Source organism: Gobio gobio (genome assembly GCF_949357685.1).
Source record: "Gobio gobio genome assembly, chromosome: 7".
In the NCBI taxonomy this organism is placed as follows: domain Eukaryota; kingdom Metazoa; phylum Chordata; class Actinopteri; order Cypriniformes; family Gobionidae; genus Gobio; species Gobio gobio.
In genome coordinates, this window is record NC_137103.1 from 58,191,766 (window position 1) to 58,211,010 (window position 19,245).

The 19,245-nt window shown below is 38.2% G+C and overlaps 2 protein-coding genes across 3 annotated transcripts in view; both read right to left on the reverse strand.

The window, feature by feature from the left end:
• Window positions 1-2,072: 2,072 nt before the first annotated feature.
• cnmd (chondromodulin) lies at window positions 2,073-11,445 on the reverse strand. 2 transcript variants are annotated; one of them, XM_079822589.1, is made up of 7 exons: window positions 11,400-11,445; window positions 11,185-11,319; window positions 9,747-9,839; window positions 9,600-9,674; window positions 5,004-5,157; window positions 4,673-4,824; window positions 2,073-3,950 (listed from the first exon to the last, which is right to left on the reverse strand). In XM_079822589.1, the coding sequence occupies exons 1-7, from the start codon at window positions 11,430-11,432 to the stop codon at window positions 3,729-3,731; spliced, it is 864 nt and encodes a 287-aa protein (XP_079678715.1). In that variant the 5' UTR covers window positions 11,433-11,445; the 3' UTR covers window positions 2,073-3,728. The 2 variants fall into 2 exon arrangements, with proteins under 2 accessions (XP_079678715.1, XP_079678714.1); XM_079822588.1 differs by having other exon boundaries at window positions 2,073-3,953; window positions 11,400-11,444.
• Window positions 11,446-13,095: 1,650 nt separating this feature from the next.
• Window positions 13,096-19,245, reverse strand: part of LOC307128807 (protocadherin 8) — a gene marked incomplete at both ends in the record, with an annotated part of 28,060 nt that continues 21,910 nt past the window's right edge. The window contains 5 exon segments of the mRNA XM_079820790.1: window positions 13,096-13,412; window positions 19,067-19,082; window positions 19,084-19,139; window positions 19,142-19,184; window positions 19,186-19,245. The exon segment at window positions 19,186-19,245 is cut by the window's right edge and continues 18 nt beyond it. Coding sequence (XP_079676916.1) covers window positions 13,096-13,412; window positions 19,067-19,082; window positions 19,084-19,139; window positions 19,142-19,184; window positions 19,186-19,245 — 492 coding nt within the window.

Consider the following 19,245-nt stretch of genomic DNA (forward strand, 5'->3'; position numbering starts at 1 on the left):
AACATTGTGTTCATAGGCCTAGGCTTGACTCTAAAATGAAATACAGCTTTAATAAATAAAATAAAAAATTATATATATATATACACTCACCTAAAGGATTATTAGGAACACACACTAATACTGTGTTTGACCCCTTTGGCCTTCAGAACTGCCTTAATTCTACGTGGCATTGACTCAACAGCTGCTGAAAGCATTCTTTAGAAATGTTGGCCATATTGATAGGAGAGCATCTGCAGTTGATGGAGATTTGTGGGATGCACATCCAGGGCACGAAGCTCCCGTTCCACCACATCCCAAAGATGCTCTATTGGGTTGAGATCTGGTGACTGTGGCGGCCATTTTAGTCCAGTGAACTCATTGTCATGTTCAAGAAACCAGTTTGAAATGATTGGAGCTTTGTGACGGTGCATTATCCTGCTGGAAGTAGCCATCAGAGGATGGGGACATGGTGCTCATAAAGGGATGGACATGGGCAGAAACAATGCTCAGGTAGGCCGTGGCATTTAAACCATGCCCAATTGGCACTAAGGGGCCTAAAGTGTGCCAAGGAAACATCCCCCACACCATTACACCACCACCACCAGCCTGCACAGTGGTAACAAGGCATGATGGATCCATGTTCTCATTCTGTTTACGCCAAATTCTGACTCTACCATCTGAATGTCTCAACAGAAATCCAGACTCATCAGACCAGGCAACATTTTTCCAGTCTTCAACTGTCCAATTTTGGTGAGCTGGTGCAAATTGTCGCCTCTTTTTCCTCTTTGTAGTGGAGATGAGTGGTACCCGGTGGGGTCTTCTGCTGTTGTAGCCCATCCGCCTCAAGGTTGTGTGTGTTGTGGCTTCACAAATGCTTTGCTGCAGACCTCGGTTGTAACGAGTGGTTATTTCAGTCAAAGTTGCTCTTCTATCAGCTTGAATCAGTCGGCCCATGACCTCTGACCTCTAGCATCAACAAGGCATTTTCTCCCACAGGACGGCCGCATACTGGATGCTTTTCCCTTTTCACACCATTCTTTGTAAACCCTAGAAATGGTTGTGTGTGAAAATCCCAGTAACTGAGCAGATTGTGAAATACTCAGACCGGCCCGTCTGGCACCAACAACCATGCCACGCTCAACATTGCTTAAATCCCCTTTCTTTCCCATTCCGACATTCAGTGTGGAGTTCAGGAGATTGTCTTGACCAGGACCACACCCCTAAATGCATTGAAGACACTGCCATGTGATTGGCTGATTAGATAATTGCATTAATGAGAAATTGAACAGGTGTTCCTAATAATCCTTTAGGTGAGTATATACATTTTTTATTATATTCAATGGGAAAAAATGGGTCATAATTATTGCATAAATCTTAATTATAAATCATAAAATGATCTCAAAACACCAAAAAAGAAAAGAAAAAATATTATTGAACAAAAATATATTTAATTGATTTTAATCTTAATCCCGCCCGAGTGTGACACATAAATGAAGAACGCCAGAGGGTCAAACATCATTTTATTCACCGTACTTAATTCAATTCTAATAGCCTATATCTCATATACTGTAGGTCTATATGTTATATTTGCTCTAGTTAGGCGTCAGCATGTGTCAACATCTCTGACTCTGAATAGGTCATGAACCTGTCAAAAGGAGAAAGTCAATGCACTTCTCAAAATATCCGTTAGTGCATAAAAAATAGAGCTGTGCATAAACCTCAACCCCTTTGAGACAAGAATCTCCTGTCTAAGCATAATGCTAAAATGTCTGAACATTTGCTGAAGGCAGTGTGAGTTTGTTCACTTCTGACATGGACATTCTCAGACACTTCATGCCAGAGTCAATTTGGTTTCCTGTAGAGCGGCTCATGTTGCCCCGCTGAGACGACGCTGGTGACTGGAGCATCAGCGGACGATTCCTCCTCTCTCAAATCTGCTTTACACATCATTAAATCTAAATCGCTCCTGCTGCTTTAGGAACTTCCTGTCCCGCCTGTTTGCAGGAACAACAATAAATAATGAATAATAAATGAATAAATGAAGACAGAGACTAGACAGCCTTCAAATTATTGAAGTGGATAAGGTCGTTTTTACATTTGAAATATCATATTTTATTCAGATGACTTTTTCCAGCAACTGAAGCACAGAACTCATGTAAGTTTAAGATGATGAGAGAGAGGGAAATGCATCGCTTTAATACACGTTCATCACAAAATCAGCATCACAGTTTGAGCGATGGATCTGGCCATCTGTACAAAAAAATTATTTCTGCTTCATTTTACATCATAAACATGTTTTGAATGTGTCAGAATCCCCATTTTATTTGCAATTGCACCCCAGATTTCAAACCTGAAAGTGCTGTTAAATACAGCACAAGCCTTACAGTACATTTATTATCTCAGTGGGTTCATTCATGGATTAGCTAAACGATTACTGTCGCGTTAGATTATTGAACCAAGCGCTTAATGAGTTATTAATGCCACGCAGAGGATTCTGTAAAATTAGGTTAAAACACCAGATGATATTACCTTGAGAACTTGTTAATTGCCTGGAGGCGTATTTAATAAATGCAATGCAGATATTCATTTTCATGTAAAGCTGAAGATTTAATATTGGTGCCACTTGCAGACTGTTGTCAAAATGTGGACTTGGTTTGGTTCCTCTGGCTCATAAAATAATAAAACACATTAGTTAATGCAATGCATTTATTAATTTTTCTTAATGTAAGTAAAAACATATGTTCACAGTGCATTAACTAATGTAACAGATGTAGAAATGAACATCCGCTCAGATTATCCCTCCGCTGCTCTTCCTCTAGGGGTCGCATTGCTCAGAAGTGACCGGACGCCTAAAAATGAAACTTCCTCACCCCAGTAAAACCAATGCAATTAATTTTTCTTCAATAATATTTTTTATTTTGTATTTTGAGATGATTTGATGGTATTTTTTTAATATTTATGCAATAAATATGCTCTATCTTTGCCATTGAAAATTATAAAAAAAATTAATTTTTTTATTATTATTGCAGTATTTCAGGTTAAAATAGAGACTAGGCCTTCAAAATAATTTTTTTGAAGGCAGATTAGCGCCTCTTTTGGAATTATTTCAGAAATCCTGCAGCCATGTGTGTGACCACTAGAGGTCTCTGTGGAGAGGCTTGAGAATTCCCCAGTTCTCTTTTGAACACATTTAATGATTTTTTGAATATATATTTAAAAAATCTCAAAGACTATTTATTATAAAGTTTTAGATATTTCTTTTGTTGTTAGAAATATAGATTTTTTTCAGTGAATTTGTGTTTTTGCAGATTTCCCATTCATTTCCTATGATGGTCATTTTTGACCGAAGAGCACAAATGGGAGCATTTTTTTTTACGACCAATTAGCATGTTCGATTCATGACCCCAATTTTATTGTGTGTTTACATCCCTAATGCTAGAAAAGTTTTACCAAGTTTTATATCATTCTGATGAAGTTGTGATTTTTAACATTTCAAAACAGAACATGTTCCGATCAGAAATGACCGAAGAGCACCAGAGGGTTAATAAATACTGTTGTAAAGTGTATATCGTTCAAAAAGCATCTTTTGATATTCTTAAAAACACCTAATACATATTTTAATCTAGTGCTAGTTATATGTTTATTTGTACTGTATATCAAAACACATCCAAGTCTGACATTTGTTGGTTACATTGGAGCTTTGAGTCGCTTATTTTTGTTGAAAATCCCTAATTCCAGCTCATTGGGCCTCACACCAGACCCAGAACACGAGCCGCCCACCAGCGGCATGGCATGATGACCCTGCAGACCGGCCGGCAGCCCTGGAAGTTGTAGGGCCAGGGCCAGTATCCTCCCAGTGGCTCACACACACGCTCGCAGTGGGTATGGCTGCGATGGCATTCGGTACAGCAGATCCCATTGTGGTCCAACATGGGATCGAACACCATGTGCCCTTCCGAACCCTCCTGATTCTGCTGGAGAGAGAATTTATCATCAGTCTTCAGTGTCACGTGATCCTTCAGGAATCATTCTGATGCAGGGCCGCCGCTAGCAATTTATGGCCCTCTGAAGAATATGATGTTGGGCCCCTACCGCACCAACCTAGCTATCCAAAATCTTTGTCTGCAATTTAATAATACTGACCAATTAAGCTCCGCTCACTCAACCCAGAATGCCCTGATTGGCTGATGAAACATTGATTAGAAAATAAGATACAATTTATACAAAACAAGATTTACTTTAAAGAAAGGCTTTCTACAAAACGCGGTCACAATCATGTCTCCTTTCTCACTCATGCTGTTCACTTTTCATAATCAACATAGATTGACAACATAGATAGACATAAAAAAAATAACATTATAATATTTAAATACAAAACTAAATACCTTTTCTTAATGGCTACAACAAGTATAGTAGCCTACAATACAGAGAAATGTCATGTCGGAGTGTGAGATTTTACCCTTGAGCGTTTTGCTGTATTTTGCCGGAAATGCAGAAATAAGCCATAATTTTGTTATATTTGTAACTCTTTGGTAGATTATACATTTATAAGTTCTATTACATTGCTACTAGTACTGTTAAAAAAAACAATCTCTGGGGGCCCTAAAAGTGCGTGGGCCCTTAGAATCGTCCTAACCCCCCCCCCCCTAGCGGCGCCCCTGTTCTGATGTGATTATTATCAGGCATTGCTCACGTGATAAGGGTTCTCCGGGTTAAACTCGGGCCCTGTCGGCCGTTCGTCCTCTCTGACTGAACTCGTGGAGTTTCGACGTCTCGCCGGTTGTCGGTTTGATCCACCCGTATTCTGCCGTCTCACTCGGGTCACACTTCTCCTCTTCCTCAACGCTTCAGAAAACGCCAGCAGAGATGGAGAAGGAAGATGAGCAGCGTTAAAGAGTGAGACGGTAATGGACCTCACACGGCATCCCAACCGAGATCAATGATACCCCTTATCATAGTATTACCTTCAACTCTATCATTGCTCTTTATGTGCTGGCGGTTTATTTAGTAGAATTATGAAGTACCTCTGGAGTTTGCAGGATGATGCCAGTAAATGGGAAGATCTCCACAGAATCTCAGTATCTCAGGGCTCAGAAAACTGTTGTCCTTCAGCGGCTCTTCAGATGCAATCCAAACCAGAGACGCCATATCAGATTTTACTGCCACGGTGTCGTCCTCCTATTGGAAATTAAAACTGAGGATTGAACACCGAAAACTAAAACTTATGCCTCTTCCAGGCTTAAAAGTATACATGTATATAGTGAGGTAATGGCGTGTCGAAATGTACTGTGCATTCCAGGAAGAATTAAAAAATTGTTTAAATTCACAAAAAAACAAAGTTTATGATATTTTCAAGGGCTCATTCCATAATTGTAGCATTTATACATCTGATGGTAAAAGTATTGAATACAAATTCTTGGGCATTTGGATAGACAATAAGCTTTTGTTTTATGTACATATTTTTAATCTAATCAGAAAAATTGGGTTTTATTTTAGAAATAAATCCAATTTTACTTTTCATGCTAAAAAGAATCTTGTAGAAGCTACCTTCCTAACTGTGATTGATTATGGTGATATATTATACATGCATGAAGCCTTGACTCAGTCTACCATGCTTCATTACGCTTTATTACAAATGCAAAATCCCTTACTCATCCTTGCATTCTTTATGAGATGGTGGGTTGGACATCACTAACTATATGAAGAAAACAGCATTGGTACATTTTTATTTGTAAAGCAATGCTAGGTAAACTTCCAGTGTATCTTTGTACTCTTCTTTGTGTTCATTCTGGCAGTTATCACCTGCACTCTTCAAAGTTTTGCTTTTAACTGTACCTAAAGTTTTTACAGAACTGGGGAAAACTGCATTTTCCTATCATGGACCCTTGGCATTGAATAATTTGCAAAAAGATTTAAAACTAGAGAAATTGGTGTCTATTGGTGAATTTAAAGGCATCTTAAAGGCTTGTGATTGTTTTTGTTGAGAAGATACTATGTTCTAATATGTCTTTTTATTTTGTATTTGCCGTATTTTAACATGTTGTCTAACTGTATGGCTGCTACCTTGGCCAGGTCTCTCTTGTAAAAGAGATTTTAATCTCAATGAGGCTTCCTGGTAAAATAAAGGTAAATAAATAAAATTCCAAAATGGTAGTGGGTGTGTCTGAAAGATAGTGGGCGTGCCTTAAAGGTAATGGGTTTTCCAATATGTAGTGGGTGTTCCAAAAGGTAGTGGGCATGCCTGAAATGTCGTGGGCGTGCCTGAAAAGTACTGGGCGTGCCAAAATGTAGTGGGCGTGCCTGAAAAGTAGTGGGCGTGCCAAAATGTAGTGGGCGTGCCTGAAAAGTACTGGGCGTGCCAAAATGTAGTGGGCGTGCCTGAAAAGTAGTGGGCATGCCAAAATGTAGTGGGTGTGCCTGAAAAGTAGTGGGCGTGCCTGAAAAGTAGTGGGTGTGCCTGAAAAGTAGTGGGCGTGCCAAAATGTAGTGGGTGTGCCTGAAAAGTAGTGGGCGTGCCTGAAAAGTAGTGGGCGTGCCAAAATGTAGTGGGCATGCCTGAAAAGTAGTGGGCGTGCCTGAAAAGTAGTGGGCATGCCAAAATGTAGTGGGCGTGCCTGAAAAGTAGTGGGCGTGCCAAAATGTAGTGGGCGTGCCTGAAAAGTAGTGGGCGTGCCAAAATGTAGTGGGCATGCCAAAATGTAGTGGGTGTGCCTGAAAAGTAGTGGGCATGCCAAAATGTAGTGGATGTGCCTGAAAAGTAGTGGGCATGCCAAAATGTAGTGGGCGTGCCTGAAAAGTAGTGGGCATGCCAAAATGTAGTGGGCGTGCCTGAAAAGTAGTGGGCGTGCCAAAATGTAGTGGGTGTGCCTGAAAAGTAGTGGGCGTGCCTGAAAAGTAGTGGGCGTGCCAAAATGTAGTGGGCATGCCTGAAAAGTAGTGGGCGTGCCTGAAAAGTAGTGGGCATGCCAAAATGTAGTGGGCGTGCCTGAAAAGTAGTGGGCATGCCAAAATGTAGTGGGCATGCCAAAATGTAGTGGGTGTGCCTGAAAAGTAGTGGGCATGCCAAAATGTAGTGGATGTGCCTGAAAAGTAGTGGGCATGCCAAAATGTAGTGGGCGTGCCTGAAAAGTAGTGGGCATGCCAAAATGTAGTGGGCGTGCCTGAAAAGTAGTGGGCATGCCAAAATGTAGTGGGTGTGCCTGAAAAGTAGTGGGCATGCCAAAATGTAGTGGGCATGCCAAAATGTAGTGGGTGTGCCTGAAAAGTAGTGGGCATGCCAAAATGTAGTGGGCGTGCCTGAAAAGTAGAGGGCATGCCAAAATGTAGTGGGCATGCCAAAATGTAGTGGGTGTGCCTGAAAAGTAGTGGGCATGCCAAAATGTAGTGGGCGTGCCTGAAAAGTAGTGGGCGTGCCAAAATGTAGTGGGCATGCCAAAATGTAGTGGGTGTGCCTGAAAAGTAGTGGGCATGCCAAAATGTAGTGGGCGTGCCTGAAAAGTAGAGGGCATGCCAAAATGTAGTGGGCGTGCCTGAAAAGTAGTGGGCATGCCAAAATGTAATGGGTGTGCCTGAAAAGTAGTGGGCGTGCCAAAATGTAGTGGGTGTGCCTGAAAAGTAGTGGGCATGTCAAAATGAAGTGGGCGTGCCTGAAAAGTAGTGGGTGTGCCTGAAAAGTAGAGGGCATGCCAAAATGTAGTGGGTGTGCCTGAAAAGTAGTGGGCGTACCAAAATGTAGTGGGTGTGCCTGAAAAGTAGTGGGTGTGGCTGAAATGTAGTGGGCATGTCAAAATGAAGTGGGCGTGCCTGAAAAGTAGTGGGTGTGCCTGAAAAGTAGTGGGTGTGCCAAAATGTAGTGGGTGTGCCTGAAAAGTAGTGGGCATGCCAAAATGTAGTGGGTGTGCCTGAAAAGTAGTGGGTGTGCCAAAATGTAGTGGGTGTGCCTGAAAAGTAGTGGGCATGTCAAAAAGTAGTGGGTGTGCCTGAAATGTCGTGGGTGTGCCTGAAAAGTAGTGGGCATGTCAAAAAGTAGTGGGTGTGCCTGAAATGTCGTGGGTGTGCCTGAAAAGTAGTGGGCGTGCCAAAATGTAGTGGGTGTGCCTGAAAAGTAGTGGGCGTGCCAAAATGTAGTGGGTGTGGCTGAAAAGTAGTGGGCGTGCCAAAATGTAGTGGGTGTGCCTGAAATGAAGTGGGCATGCCAAAATGTAGTGGGTGTGGCCAAAGGTAGTGGGCGTGCCTGAAAAGTAGTGGGCGTGCCAAAATGTAGTGGGTGTGCCTGAAAAGTAGTGGGCGTGCCAAAATGTAGTGGGTGTGCCTGAAATGAAGTGGGCATGCCAAAATGTAGTGGGTGTGGCGAAAGGTAGGGGGTGTTTCAAAATGTAGTGGGCGTGCCTGAAAAGTAGTGGGCATGCCAAAATTTAGTAAGCGTGTCTGAAAAGTAGTGGGCGTCCCTGAAAAGTAGTGGGCATGGCTGAAATGTAGTGGGTGTGGCTGAAATGAAGTGGGTATGCCAAAATGTAGTGGGTGTGGCTGAAATGTAGTGGGTGTGGCTGAAATGAAGTGGGTATGCCAAAATGTAGTGGGTGTGGCTGAAATGAAGTGGGTATGCCAAAATGTAGTGGGTGTGGCAAAATGTAGTGGGTGTGGCAAAATGTAGTGGGTGTGGCTGAAATGTAGTGGGTGTGGCTGAAATGAAGTGGGTGTGCCAAAATGTAGTGGGTGTGGCTGAAATGAAGTGGGTATGCCAAAATGTAGTGGGTGTGGCAAAATGTAGTGGGTGTGGCAAAATGTAGTGGGTGTGGCTGAAATGTAGTGGGTGTGGCAAAATGTAGTGGGTGTGGCTGAAATGTAGTGGGTGTGGCTGAAATGAAGTGGGCATGCCAAAATGTAGTGGGTGTGGCTGAAATGTAGTGGGTGTGGCAAAATGTAGTGGGTGTGGCTGAAATGTAGTGGGTGTGGCTGAAATGTAGTGGGTGTGCCAAAATGTAGTGGGTGTGGCTGAAATGTAGTGGGTGTGGCTGAAATGTAGTGGATGTGGCTGAAATGAAGTGGGCATGCCAAAATGTAGTGGGTGTGGCTGAAATGTAGTGGGTGTGGCTGAAATGTAGTGGGTGTGGCTGAAATGTAGTGGGTGTGCCAAAATGTAGTGGGTGTGGCTGAAATGTAGTGGGTGTGGCTGAAATGTAGTGGATGTGGCTGAAATGAAGTGGGCATGCCAAAATGTAGTGGGTGTGGCTGAAATGTAGTGGGTGTGGCAAAATGTAGTGGGTGTGGCTGAAAGATAGTGCCCATACCAAAAGGTCTTTGGGGGCGTGGTCAGGAAATGGTAGGAAATTCTGTTTAGTGATGCCAATGGTGTCGAAATTACACACTTCAGCTGAATATTTATAGACTCAATTACAGCTGATTCCCTTTCATTAAGCTGGATAAAGGGTTTTATGCTGATTTAATCAAGTGTCTCATTTCCCTCTACATTCTGTCGGTTTATGAAACACGATGAACATTAATTTCTGCAGGAATATATTTTTCGACATCAATTTCGTCAAAGTGATACTCCTCTAAACACGCAGAGGAGCGGACGGCTCGTAGAGTTAATGGTGTGCAGATGATGGGATAATGCTCACCTCAGACACTTCAGATCTGACTTGTGATTTGATGTAGCATTTCTCTTTCCCAGGAAACTTGACTGCTGTGATTCCCTGAGGAGAAGAGGCCGTTATTTCAGGAGCAGCTCTGGGATATGATCAACGGGGTCATTGTGTGCCACTCACTGCTTTAAAGTCTTGAACTTCCACAATTTTCCCGTCTCCAGCGTCGGAGTAATCTTCTGTCATCTTTATATCGATGTTCCTGCTGTAGATCGCCTGTTGATGCCAGAATAACAAACTCAAACAGAGGAGAAAATGCTTCCAAATGGAGTGAATTATTGGCTGAATAAATGATAGTTGTTCTAGTAATGCATGTAATGTGTGGCGTGCGTTTAACAGATTTCTCTGGTCTGGTCATTTCTGCTTCTGCTGGGATGCGGATCTGTTCACACTGTGGGATTATATCCCAGCACACAGAGCTCTTTGTTTGCCGTCTTTAACCTGCTGGATGTTTCGGGGATTCCAGAGGTGCCTAAATCTCAGCCACTGATGCAAACACAAGCCGGCTCATTGATCTGACTCTTTGCTGAGACAAACTGCTATTTAAATATTCTCAGGCTCAAACTCATTGCATGTGTGCGTTAAATATCCACACGTCCGCACTGTTGCATCAGGCGGCCGTTCTACAGCGAAACTGTGTTGTGCAATATTAAAAATATAGCAGTGTTACAGAATTGCAAATTAAACCCCAAACACAGAACAATTTGCTGCACATCGAGAAGTACAAAGTTTCCATCGTTACTCAGCGGCATCTCTGTGGTAAATTCTAGCATTCCACCTTGATTTACTCTCTTTAACCCTCTGGGGTTCTTCATTTATGGGTCAAAAATGAGCCCCATAGGAAACGAATTGGCAAAAATATGAAAATACAGAGTTTTTTTGTGCATACAATCTACAAATCAGCCACGATGCAGAAAAAAGGACTCGACAGTGAAGATCTCTAAAACATCAAGAGTGCAAAACAGACATAAAAACTCTCACACACACACACACACACACACACACACAAAAACACACGCACACACAAATTAACGCGTGCCATTCCAAAAGCGAATTGTGTTTGTGTGTGTGTTTTTGTGTGTGTGTGTGTGTGTGAGAGTTTTTTTGTCTGTTTTGCACTCTTGATGTTTTAGAGATCTTCACTGTCGAGTCTTTTTTTCTGCATCCTGGCTTATTTGTAGATTTTATGCACAAAAAAACTCTGTATTTTCATATTTTTGCCAATTTCCCATCATTTCCTATGGGGGTCATTTTTGACCCGAAGGTCCTGAGTGTGACTATTTCTTTTTTACGACCACTTAAGACTTTTCAAATCCTGTCCCCAATGTTTTTGGGTGTTCATATACCAATAAGGTCACCAAGTTTCGGACCATTCCGATGAAGCTACGATTTTTTTATTTTATTTTATAAAACGCTTCGGGTCATTTTTGACCCAGAGAACTCCAGAGGCAGTTCAACTTCAGTTTTTGTTTGATAGACATTCCCAAAAGTCATATTTTTGACTGAACGTTTGCACAAGAATAGTTTGGACTGCTGTCCTGGTGTAAGAGATTCTACCTACTTCTCTTTCTGTGACTTTCCACAGGTAGAAAGCTCCAATGCCTCCGAACAGCAGCAGCACAGTCCCCGCGATGAAGACGACGACCGCCGTCCTCCGGAGACGCAGGAACCCGCCGGGCTTCAGGCTACTGTAAGCCTTACACACACACACACACACAGATCAACAATATCAGAGGAATAATGTGAAGTTTAAAGACATAAGGACACGTCATCTACCTCAACCGGAGTCTTCTCTGCTGTTTCCTCCATGGTGTTCTCGCGTCGACTGAAAGCAAAGCTTTGTGACTTTCCGCAGCTTCTCTCGAGTTTCTCTCATGTAGGTGAGAGAGAGGAAAGTAAACAAGATCCCGGAGAAACTCAAGACTGGAATTCCTCTCCGGGGATTTTCTGTGGCCTGAGAAAACATACGGCTGAGCCCGGCCATTTAGAGCATTCATGCACAGTTTAGATGAATTCATGTAGATTGACAGCCAAGAACAGGCCGGCCTTCACTCTACTGGTCCCACTGTAAATCCATGAGGCTTTCCAAAACACATTTTTAAGTTTAATTCAACAAAGTTAAGGAATGTTCTTCAGTTTTAGGGTTAGATCTGACTTATTTGTGACCATAAAACCAGTCATAAGGGTCAGTTTTTTTAAATTGAGATTTATAGATAATCTGAAAGCTGAATTAATAATCTCTCCATTGATGTGTGGTTTGAAAATCTGCAATCTGAGGATGCAAAAACATCTCAATATTGAGAAAATCTCCTTTAAAGTTGTCCAAATGAAGTCCTTAGCAATGCATATTACTACTAATAATACATTTATGATATATTTACAGTCGGACATTTACAAAATATGGAACATGATCTTAATATCCTAATGATTTTTGGCATAAATGTATAATTTTGACCTGTGTGTGTTGTTGGCACAGATACACCCGTGAGACGCACGACTGCTGTTGAGCTCAGGGTAATATTTCGTAAAAATTAATAATCATAATTCACATTTTTAACAATCATTGTTTCCATCTTTGTCTCTATTTTGTTAATAAAGTGAAGTAAATATGACTTTTTTAATATGATATCACTGATGTGAAATATTGATTATTGCATTTTTCAGACAATTTTCTGTTAACTTGATATTAAATCTGATTCATTATTAAGTTTCAGAATATTCAGAGCTGATATTATTTCTCTAAATAAGTTATGATAGTTTTATTACGGCCTCAATGATTTGTTCTAAATGCTGTAATCTTTTGGTTTGTTTTGCTTGTTTTTGGTGCAATACATTTAAAAAATATATATATATTTTCACATTTATGTATCACTAGTAGTCAAAAGTCATTCTCTTTGCATGTCGGAATGACAGTAAACACAAATGGTGTTTATGAGAATGATGAAAACTCATATTTGAGCTTCTTATTTGTCTGGATTTCAGCTCATTCTGGACATTCATCGAGCAACAATTCATCAGAAACATGGGATGATACTTTGACTTCTCTTCTTATGGTATAATTCAAATCGGGCATAACTTTATGACCCCACAATTAAATATTATTCGCTCGGGAACATGTTCAGATCAAAAGGACTTTAAGATCATACGTTGCATTTATACTTTTCACAGGTTTCATCAAGGATACAAAACACGGTAGATTTGATCATAACTTATTTTATTTCTCATGTTTTTATTTCGTAGAAAGAAATGACCCGTGTAAGTAAATATTATAAAAGTGCTAACATTTGTAGCTTTTAAAAAAAATGACATTTGATGTGTGTTACAGTGCGACCAAAGTGACAAACACAATCACATTATAATCCTCCAAAACATGCCATGAGAAAAAACAGGTAATATTGTTAAAAAATATACTTTGTATGTACAAAACATCGATGCAGTCAGAGATAGAAGCATGTACAGCAGCAGGAGTGTGTCAGTGTGTGTCTGTAAATCTCCCGGGACTGTGTGTGGTGTGTGTGAACACTTGTCCGTCTCTATCCTCAGCATCATCTCTATCCTCAGCATCTCGTCTCCTCTGGGAGTGCGGAGAGCAGATGTGGATGTAGTCGCACGGACTCTGCTGGTCTTCTGAGAGGCTGTGCAAGGCCACACTTCTGGCCGTCTGTGTGTCGTAGCTGCTCCTCGTCCTGGAGAAGGTGGAGAGATGTCTGGGGTTAATGCTGACAGACGGGCTCCAGCATCTGTCCGAGTGGCCCAGGATCCGGCATTCACTGGTACAGGCCCACAGACCTGGAAAACACCACTGATTACTGCACATCAGCTCAAGTCCAGTCAGCCTTTATACCGTACAGATAAACAGGAGAAGAACAGAACCAGTGAGGAAACTTCGTCAAATATGAGACACTCAGATTCAGCGGTGAAGCAGATCTACAGGAGACATTATTCAGATCAGATCAGTGGAAGCTCGTTTCTGCTTGATTCTCAGAATTACAGGGAAAAAGTCAGAATTGTGAAATGCAAACTTAGAATTCTGAGAAAAGTCAAAATTGTGTGATGTAAACTTAGAATTCTGAGAAAAATGTCAACATTTCGAGATGTAAACTTAGAATTCTGAGAAAAATGTCAAAATTGTGAGATGTAAACTTATAATTCCAAGAAAAATTTCAACATTGTGAGATGTAAACTTAGAATAGCAAGAAAAATGTCAACATTTCGAGATGTAAACTTAGAATAGCAAGAAAAATGTCAACATTTCGAGATGTAAACTTAGAATAGCAAGAAAAATGTCAACATTTCGAGATGTAAACTTAGAATAGCAAGAAAAATGTCAACATTTCGAGATGTAAACTTAGAATTCCAAGAAAAATGTCAACATTTCGAGATGTAAACTTAGAATAGCAAGAAAAATGTCAACATTTCGAGATGTAAACTTAGAATTCCAAGAAAAATGTCAACATTTCGAGATGTAAACTTAGAATAGCAAGAAAAATGTCAACATTTCGAGATGTAAACTTAGAATAGCAAGAAAAATGTCAACATTTCGAGATGTAAACTTAGAATTCCAAGAAAAATGTCAACATTTCGAGATGTAAACTTAGAATTCCAAGAAAAATGTCAACATTTCGAGATGTAAACTTAGAATTCCAAGAAAAATGTCAACATTTCGAGATGTAAACTTAGAATTCCAAGAAAAATTTCAACATTTCGAGATGTAAACTTAGAATTCCAAGAAAAATGTCAACATTTCGAGATGTAAACTTAGAATTCCAAGAAAAATGTCAACATTTCGAGATGTAAACTTAGAATTCCAAGAAAAATGTCAACATTTCGAGATGTAAACTTAGAATTCCAAGAAAAATTTCAACATTTCGAGATGTAAACTTAGAATTCTGAGGAAAAATTTCAACATTTCGAGATGTAAACTTAGAATTCTGAGAAAAAATGTCAACATTTCGAGATGTAAACTTAGAATAGCAAGAAAAATGTCAACATTTCGAGATGTAAACTTATAATTCCAAGAAAAATTTCAACATTGTGAGATGTAAACTTAGAATAGCAAGAAAAATGTCAACATTTCGAGATGTAAACTTAGAATAGCAAGAAAAATGTCAACATTTCGAGATGTAAACTTAGAATAGCAAGAAAAATGTCAACATTTCGAGATGTAAACTTAGAATAGCAAGAAAAATGTCAACATTTCGAGATGTAAACTTAGAATTCCAAGAAAAATGTCAACATTTCGAGATGTAAACTTAGAATAGCAAGAAAAATGTCAACATTTCGAGATGTAAACTTAGAATAGCAAGAAAAATGTCAACATTTCGAGATGTAAACTTAGAATTCCAAGAAAAATGTCAACATTTCGAGATGTAAACTTAGAATTCCAAGAAAAATGTCAACATTTCGAGATGTAAACTTAGAATTCCAAGAAAAATTTCAACATTTCGAGATGTAAACTTAGAATTCTGAGGAAAAATTTCAACATTTCGAGATGTAAACTTAGAATTCTGAGAAAAAATGTCAACATTTCGAGATGTAAACTTAGAATAGCAAGAAAAATGTCAACATTTCGAGATGTAAACTTAGAATAGCAAGAAAAATTTCTACATTTTGAGATGTAAACTTATCATTCTGAGAAAAATGTAACTTATCAACATTTCGAGATGTAAACTTAGAAAAGCAAGAAAAATTTCTACATTTCGAGATGTAAACTTAGAATAGCAAGAAAAATTTCAACATTGTGAGATGCAAACTTAGAAAAGCAAGAAAACTGTCAACATTTCGAGATGTAAATGTATAATTCTGAGAAAAGTAAAAATTTTGATGTAAACTTAGGGCCCGTCCACACAGAGACGCGGATCACTGTATACTGTACGTATACATTTTTTATCGTATTGGCGTTTCGTCCACACGGATCTGGCGTTTTTGGGAGACTGAAACCGCTATTTTCTGGGTCCTAAAGTGGATAAATCTGTCAACTTTCAGGATGCAAACTTATAATTCTGAGAAAAATGTCCACAATTTGAGATGCAAACTTAGAATTCCAAGAAAAATTTCAACATTTCGAGATGCAACTTAGAATAGCAAGAAAAATTTAAACATTTCGAGATGTAAACTTAGAATTCCAAGAAAAATTTCAACATTTTGAGATGTAAACTTATCATTCTCAGAAAAATGTCCACAATTTGAGATGCAAACTTAGAATTCCAAGAAAAATTTCAACATTCGGGATGCAAACTTATAATTCTGAGAAAAATGTCCACAATTTGAGATGCAAACTTAGAATTCTGAGAAAAATGTCCACAATTTGAGATGCAAACTTAGAATTCAAAGAAAACTGTCAACATTTCGAGATGTAAACTTAGAATAGCAAGAAAAATTTCAACATTTCGAGATGTAAACTTAGAATAGCAAGAAAAAATTCTACATTTCGAGATGTAAACTTACGATTCCAAGAAAAATTTCAACATTTCGAGATGTAAACTTATAATTCTGAGAAAAATGTCAACATTTTGAGATGTAAACTTATAATTCTGAGAAAAATGTCAACATTTCGAGATGTAAACTTAGAATTCCAAGAAAAATTTCAACATTTCGAGATGTAAACTTAGAATAGCAAGAAAAATTTCAACATTTCGAGATGTAAACTTAGAATAGCAAGAAAAAATTCAACATTTCGAGATGTAAACTTAGAATAGCAAGAAAAATTTCAACATTTCGAGATGTAAACTTAGAATTCCAAGAAAAATGTCAACATTTCGAGATGTAAACTTAGAATAGCAAGAAAAATGTCAACATTTCGAGATGTAAACTTAGAATTCCAAGAAAAATTCAACATTTCGAGATGTAAACTTAGAATAGCAAGAAAAATTTCAACATTTCGAGATGTAAACTTAGAATAGCAAGAAAAAATTCTACATTTCGAGATGTAAACTTAGAATTCAAAGAAAACTGTCAACATTTCGAGATGTAAACTTAGAATTCCAAGAAAAATTTCAACATTTTGAGATGTAACTTAGAATGGCAAGAAAAATTTCAACATTTCGAGATGTAAACTTAGAATTCCAAGAAAAATTTCAACATTTTGAGATGTAACTTAGAATGGCAAGAAAAATTTCAACATTTCGAGATGTAAACTTAGAATTCCAAGAAAAATTTCAACATTTTGAGATGTAACTTAGAATGGCAAGAAAAATTTCAACATTTCGAGATGTAAACTTAGAATAGCAAGAAAAAATTCTACATTTCGAGATGTAAACTTACGATTCCAAGAAAAATTTCAATATTTCGAGATGTAAACTTATAATTCTGAGAAAAATGTCAACATTTTGAGATGTAAACTTATAATTCTGAGAAAAATGTCAACATTTCGAGATGTAAACTTAGAATTCCAAGAAAAATTTCAACATTTCGAGATGTAAACTTAGAATAGCAAGAAAAATTTCAACATTTCGAGATGTAAACTTAGAATAGCAAAAAAAAATTCAACATTTCGAGATGTAAACTTAGAATTCCAAGAAAAATGTCAACATTTCGAGATGTAAACTTAGAATAGCAAGAAAAATGTCAACATTTCGAGATGTAAACTTAGAATTCCAAGAAAAATTTCAACATTTCGAGATGTAAACTTAGAATAGCAAGAAAAATTTCAACATTTCGAGATGTAAACTTAGAATAGCAAAAAAAAATTCAACATTTCGAGATGTAAACTTAGAATTCCAAGAAAAATGTCAACATTTCGAGATGTAAACTTAGAATAGCAAGAAAAATGTCAACATTTCGAGATGTAAACTTAGAATAGCAAGAAAAATGTCAACATTTTGAGATGCAAACTTAGAATTCCAAGAAAAATTTCTACATTTCGAGATGTAAACTTAGAATTCCAAGAAAAATTTCAACATTTTGAGATGTAAACTTAGAAAAGCAAGAAAAATGTCAACATTTCGAGATGTAAACTTAGAATAGCAAGAAAAATGTCAACATTTCGAGATGTAAACTTAGAATTCCAAGAAAAATTTCAACATTTCGAGATGTAAACTTAGAATAGCAAGAAAAATTTCAACATTTCGAGATGTAAACTTAGAATAGCAAAAAAAAATTCAACATTTCGAGATGTAAACTTAGAATTCCAAGAAAAATGTCAACATTTCGAGATGTAAACTTAGAATAGCAAGAAAAATGTCAACATTTCGAGATGTAAACTTAGAATAGCAAGAAAAATGTCAACATTTCGAGATGTAAACTTAGAATAGCAAGAAAAATTTCAACATTTCGAGATGTAAACTTAGAATTCCAAGAAAAATTTCTACATTTCGAGATGTAAACTTAGAATTCCAAGAAAAATTTCAACATTTTGAGATGTAACTTAGAATGGCAAGAAAAATTTCTACATTTCGAGATGTAACTTAGAATTCCAAGAAAAATTTCAACATTTTGAGATGTAAACTTAGAATTCCAAGAAAAATTTCAACATTTTGAGATGTAACTTAGAATGGCAAGAAAAATTTCTACATTTCGAGATGTAACTTAGAATTCCAAGAAAAATTTCAACATTTTGAGATGTAACTTAGAATGGCAAGAAAAATTTCAACATTTCGAGATGTAAACTTAGAATTCCAAGAAAAATTTCTACATTTCGAGATGTAAACTTAGAAAAGCAAGAAAAATGTCAACATTTTGAGATGCAAACTTAGAATTTCAAGAAAAAATTCTACATTTCGAGATGTAAACTTAGAAAAGCAAGAAAAATTTCTACATTTCGAGATGTAAACTTAGAAAAGCAAGAAAAAATTCAACATTTCGAGATGCAAACTTATAATTCTGAGAAAAATGGCAAAATTTCTGAGAAAAGTAAAAATTGTGAAGTAAACGTAGAATTGTGAAAATGTCAACATTCCAAGATGTAAAAATTCCGGGGAAAAAGGTAATAATTGTGAGATAAATTTAAATAGATTTTATTCTGTGGTGGATAGAAAAAAAAAGAATTGTGAGATTTGTGTATTTTGAATGTATTCTCATGTCTTCTGAGAAATAAGGTCAGAATTGTTAGATAAAAAGTTGCAATTAACTTAATTTTAACTAATTGTTTTATCATTGGCCTTGACTCCTGGTGTCTCAGGCCTGTGTGACGCAGCTCACACACACACACACACACACACACACACACTGCTCAGCTCTATCAGTGCCAGTGATTGCTCAGGCTCTTTGTTTCCTCAGATTAGCGTTAACAAGGTTGCACTAGATATGAATCAACACTGACCTTGATGTGAACCAATCTAATCAACAGCTCATTATCTGTTCTTTAACTCTAAGCCAACTCAAAGTTAGCCTGACTAATCCACATGACAACACAGCCATGATCCTCCGCCAGATAAGTGCATCTCTTCTCTCAGTATATCTGTGTCTGACTGTAATAAAAGCATGTGTGTGTGTCAGATTCTCACCTTTATATGAGGGGTACTTCCTTCTTGAGTCCTTCACTGATGTCCGAATCGCTGTCATTAACGTCACTGTCTCTTTCCCGCTGTCTTTTCCGCTGATCTGAGGCTCTCTGACCGCGATGGGTCATCATGGAGTTTCCTTTCCACACTGTGACCGGGCGAGCCATGTCTTTGCCATACCC

Excerpts from the sequence above, each read along its gene's own strand:
- cnmd (XM_079822588.1), bottom strand. The coding sequence starts at position 11,432 with ATGGAGGAAACAGCAGAGAAGACTCCGGTTGAG. Across the intron at positions 11,320-11,399 it reads CAGAGAAGACTCCGGTTGAG|GCTTACAGTAGCCTGAAGCC; the intron begins GTAGATGACGTG and ends TGTGTGTGTAAG. Across the intron at positions 4,825-5,003 it reads TCATCCTGCAAACTCCAGAG|CGTTGAGGAAGAGGAGAAGT; the intron begins GTACTTCATAAT and ends CGTTTTCTGAAG.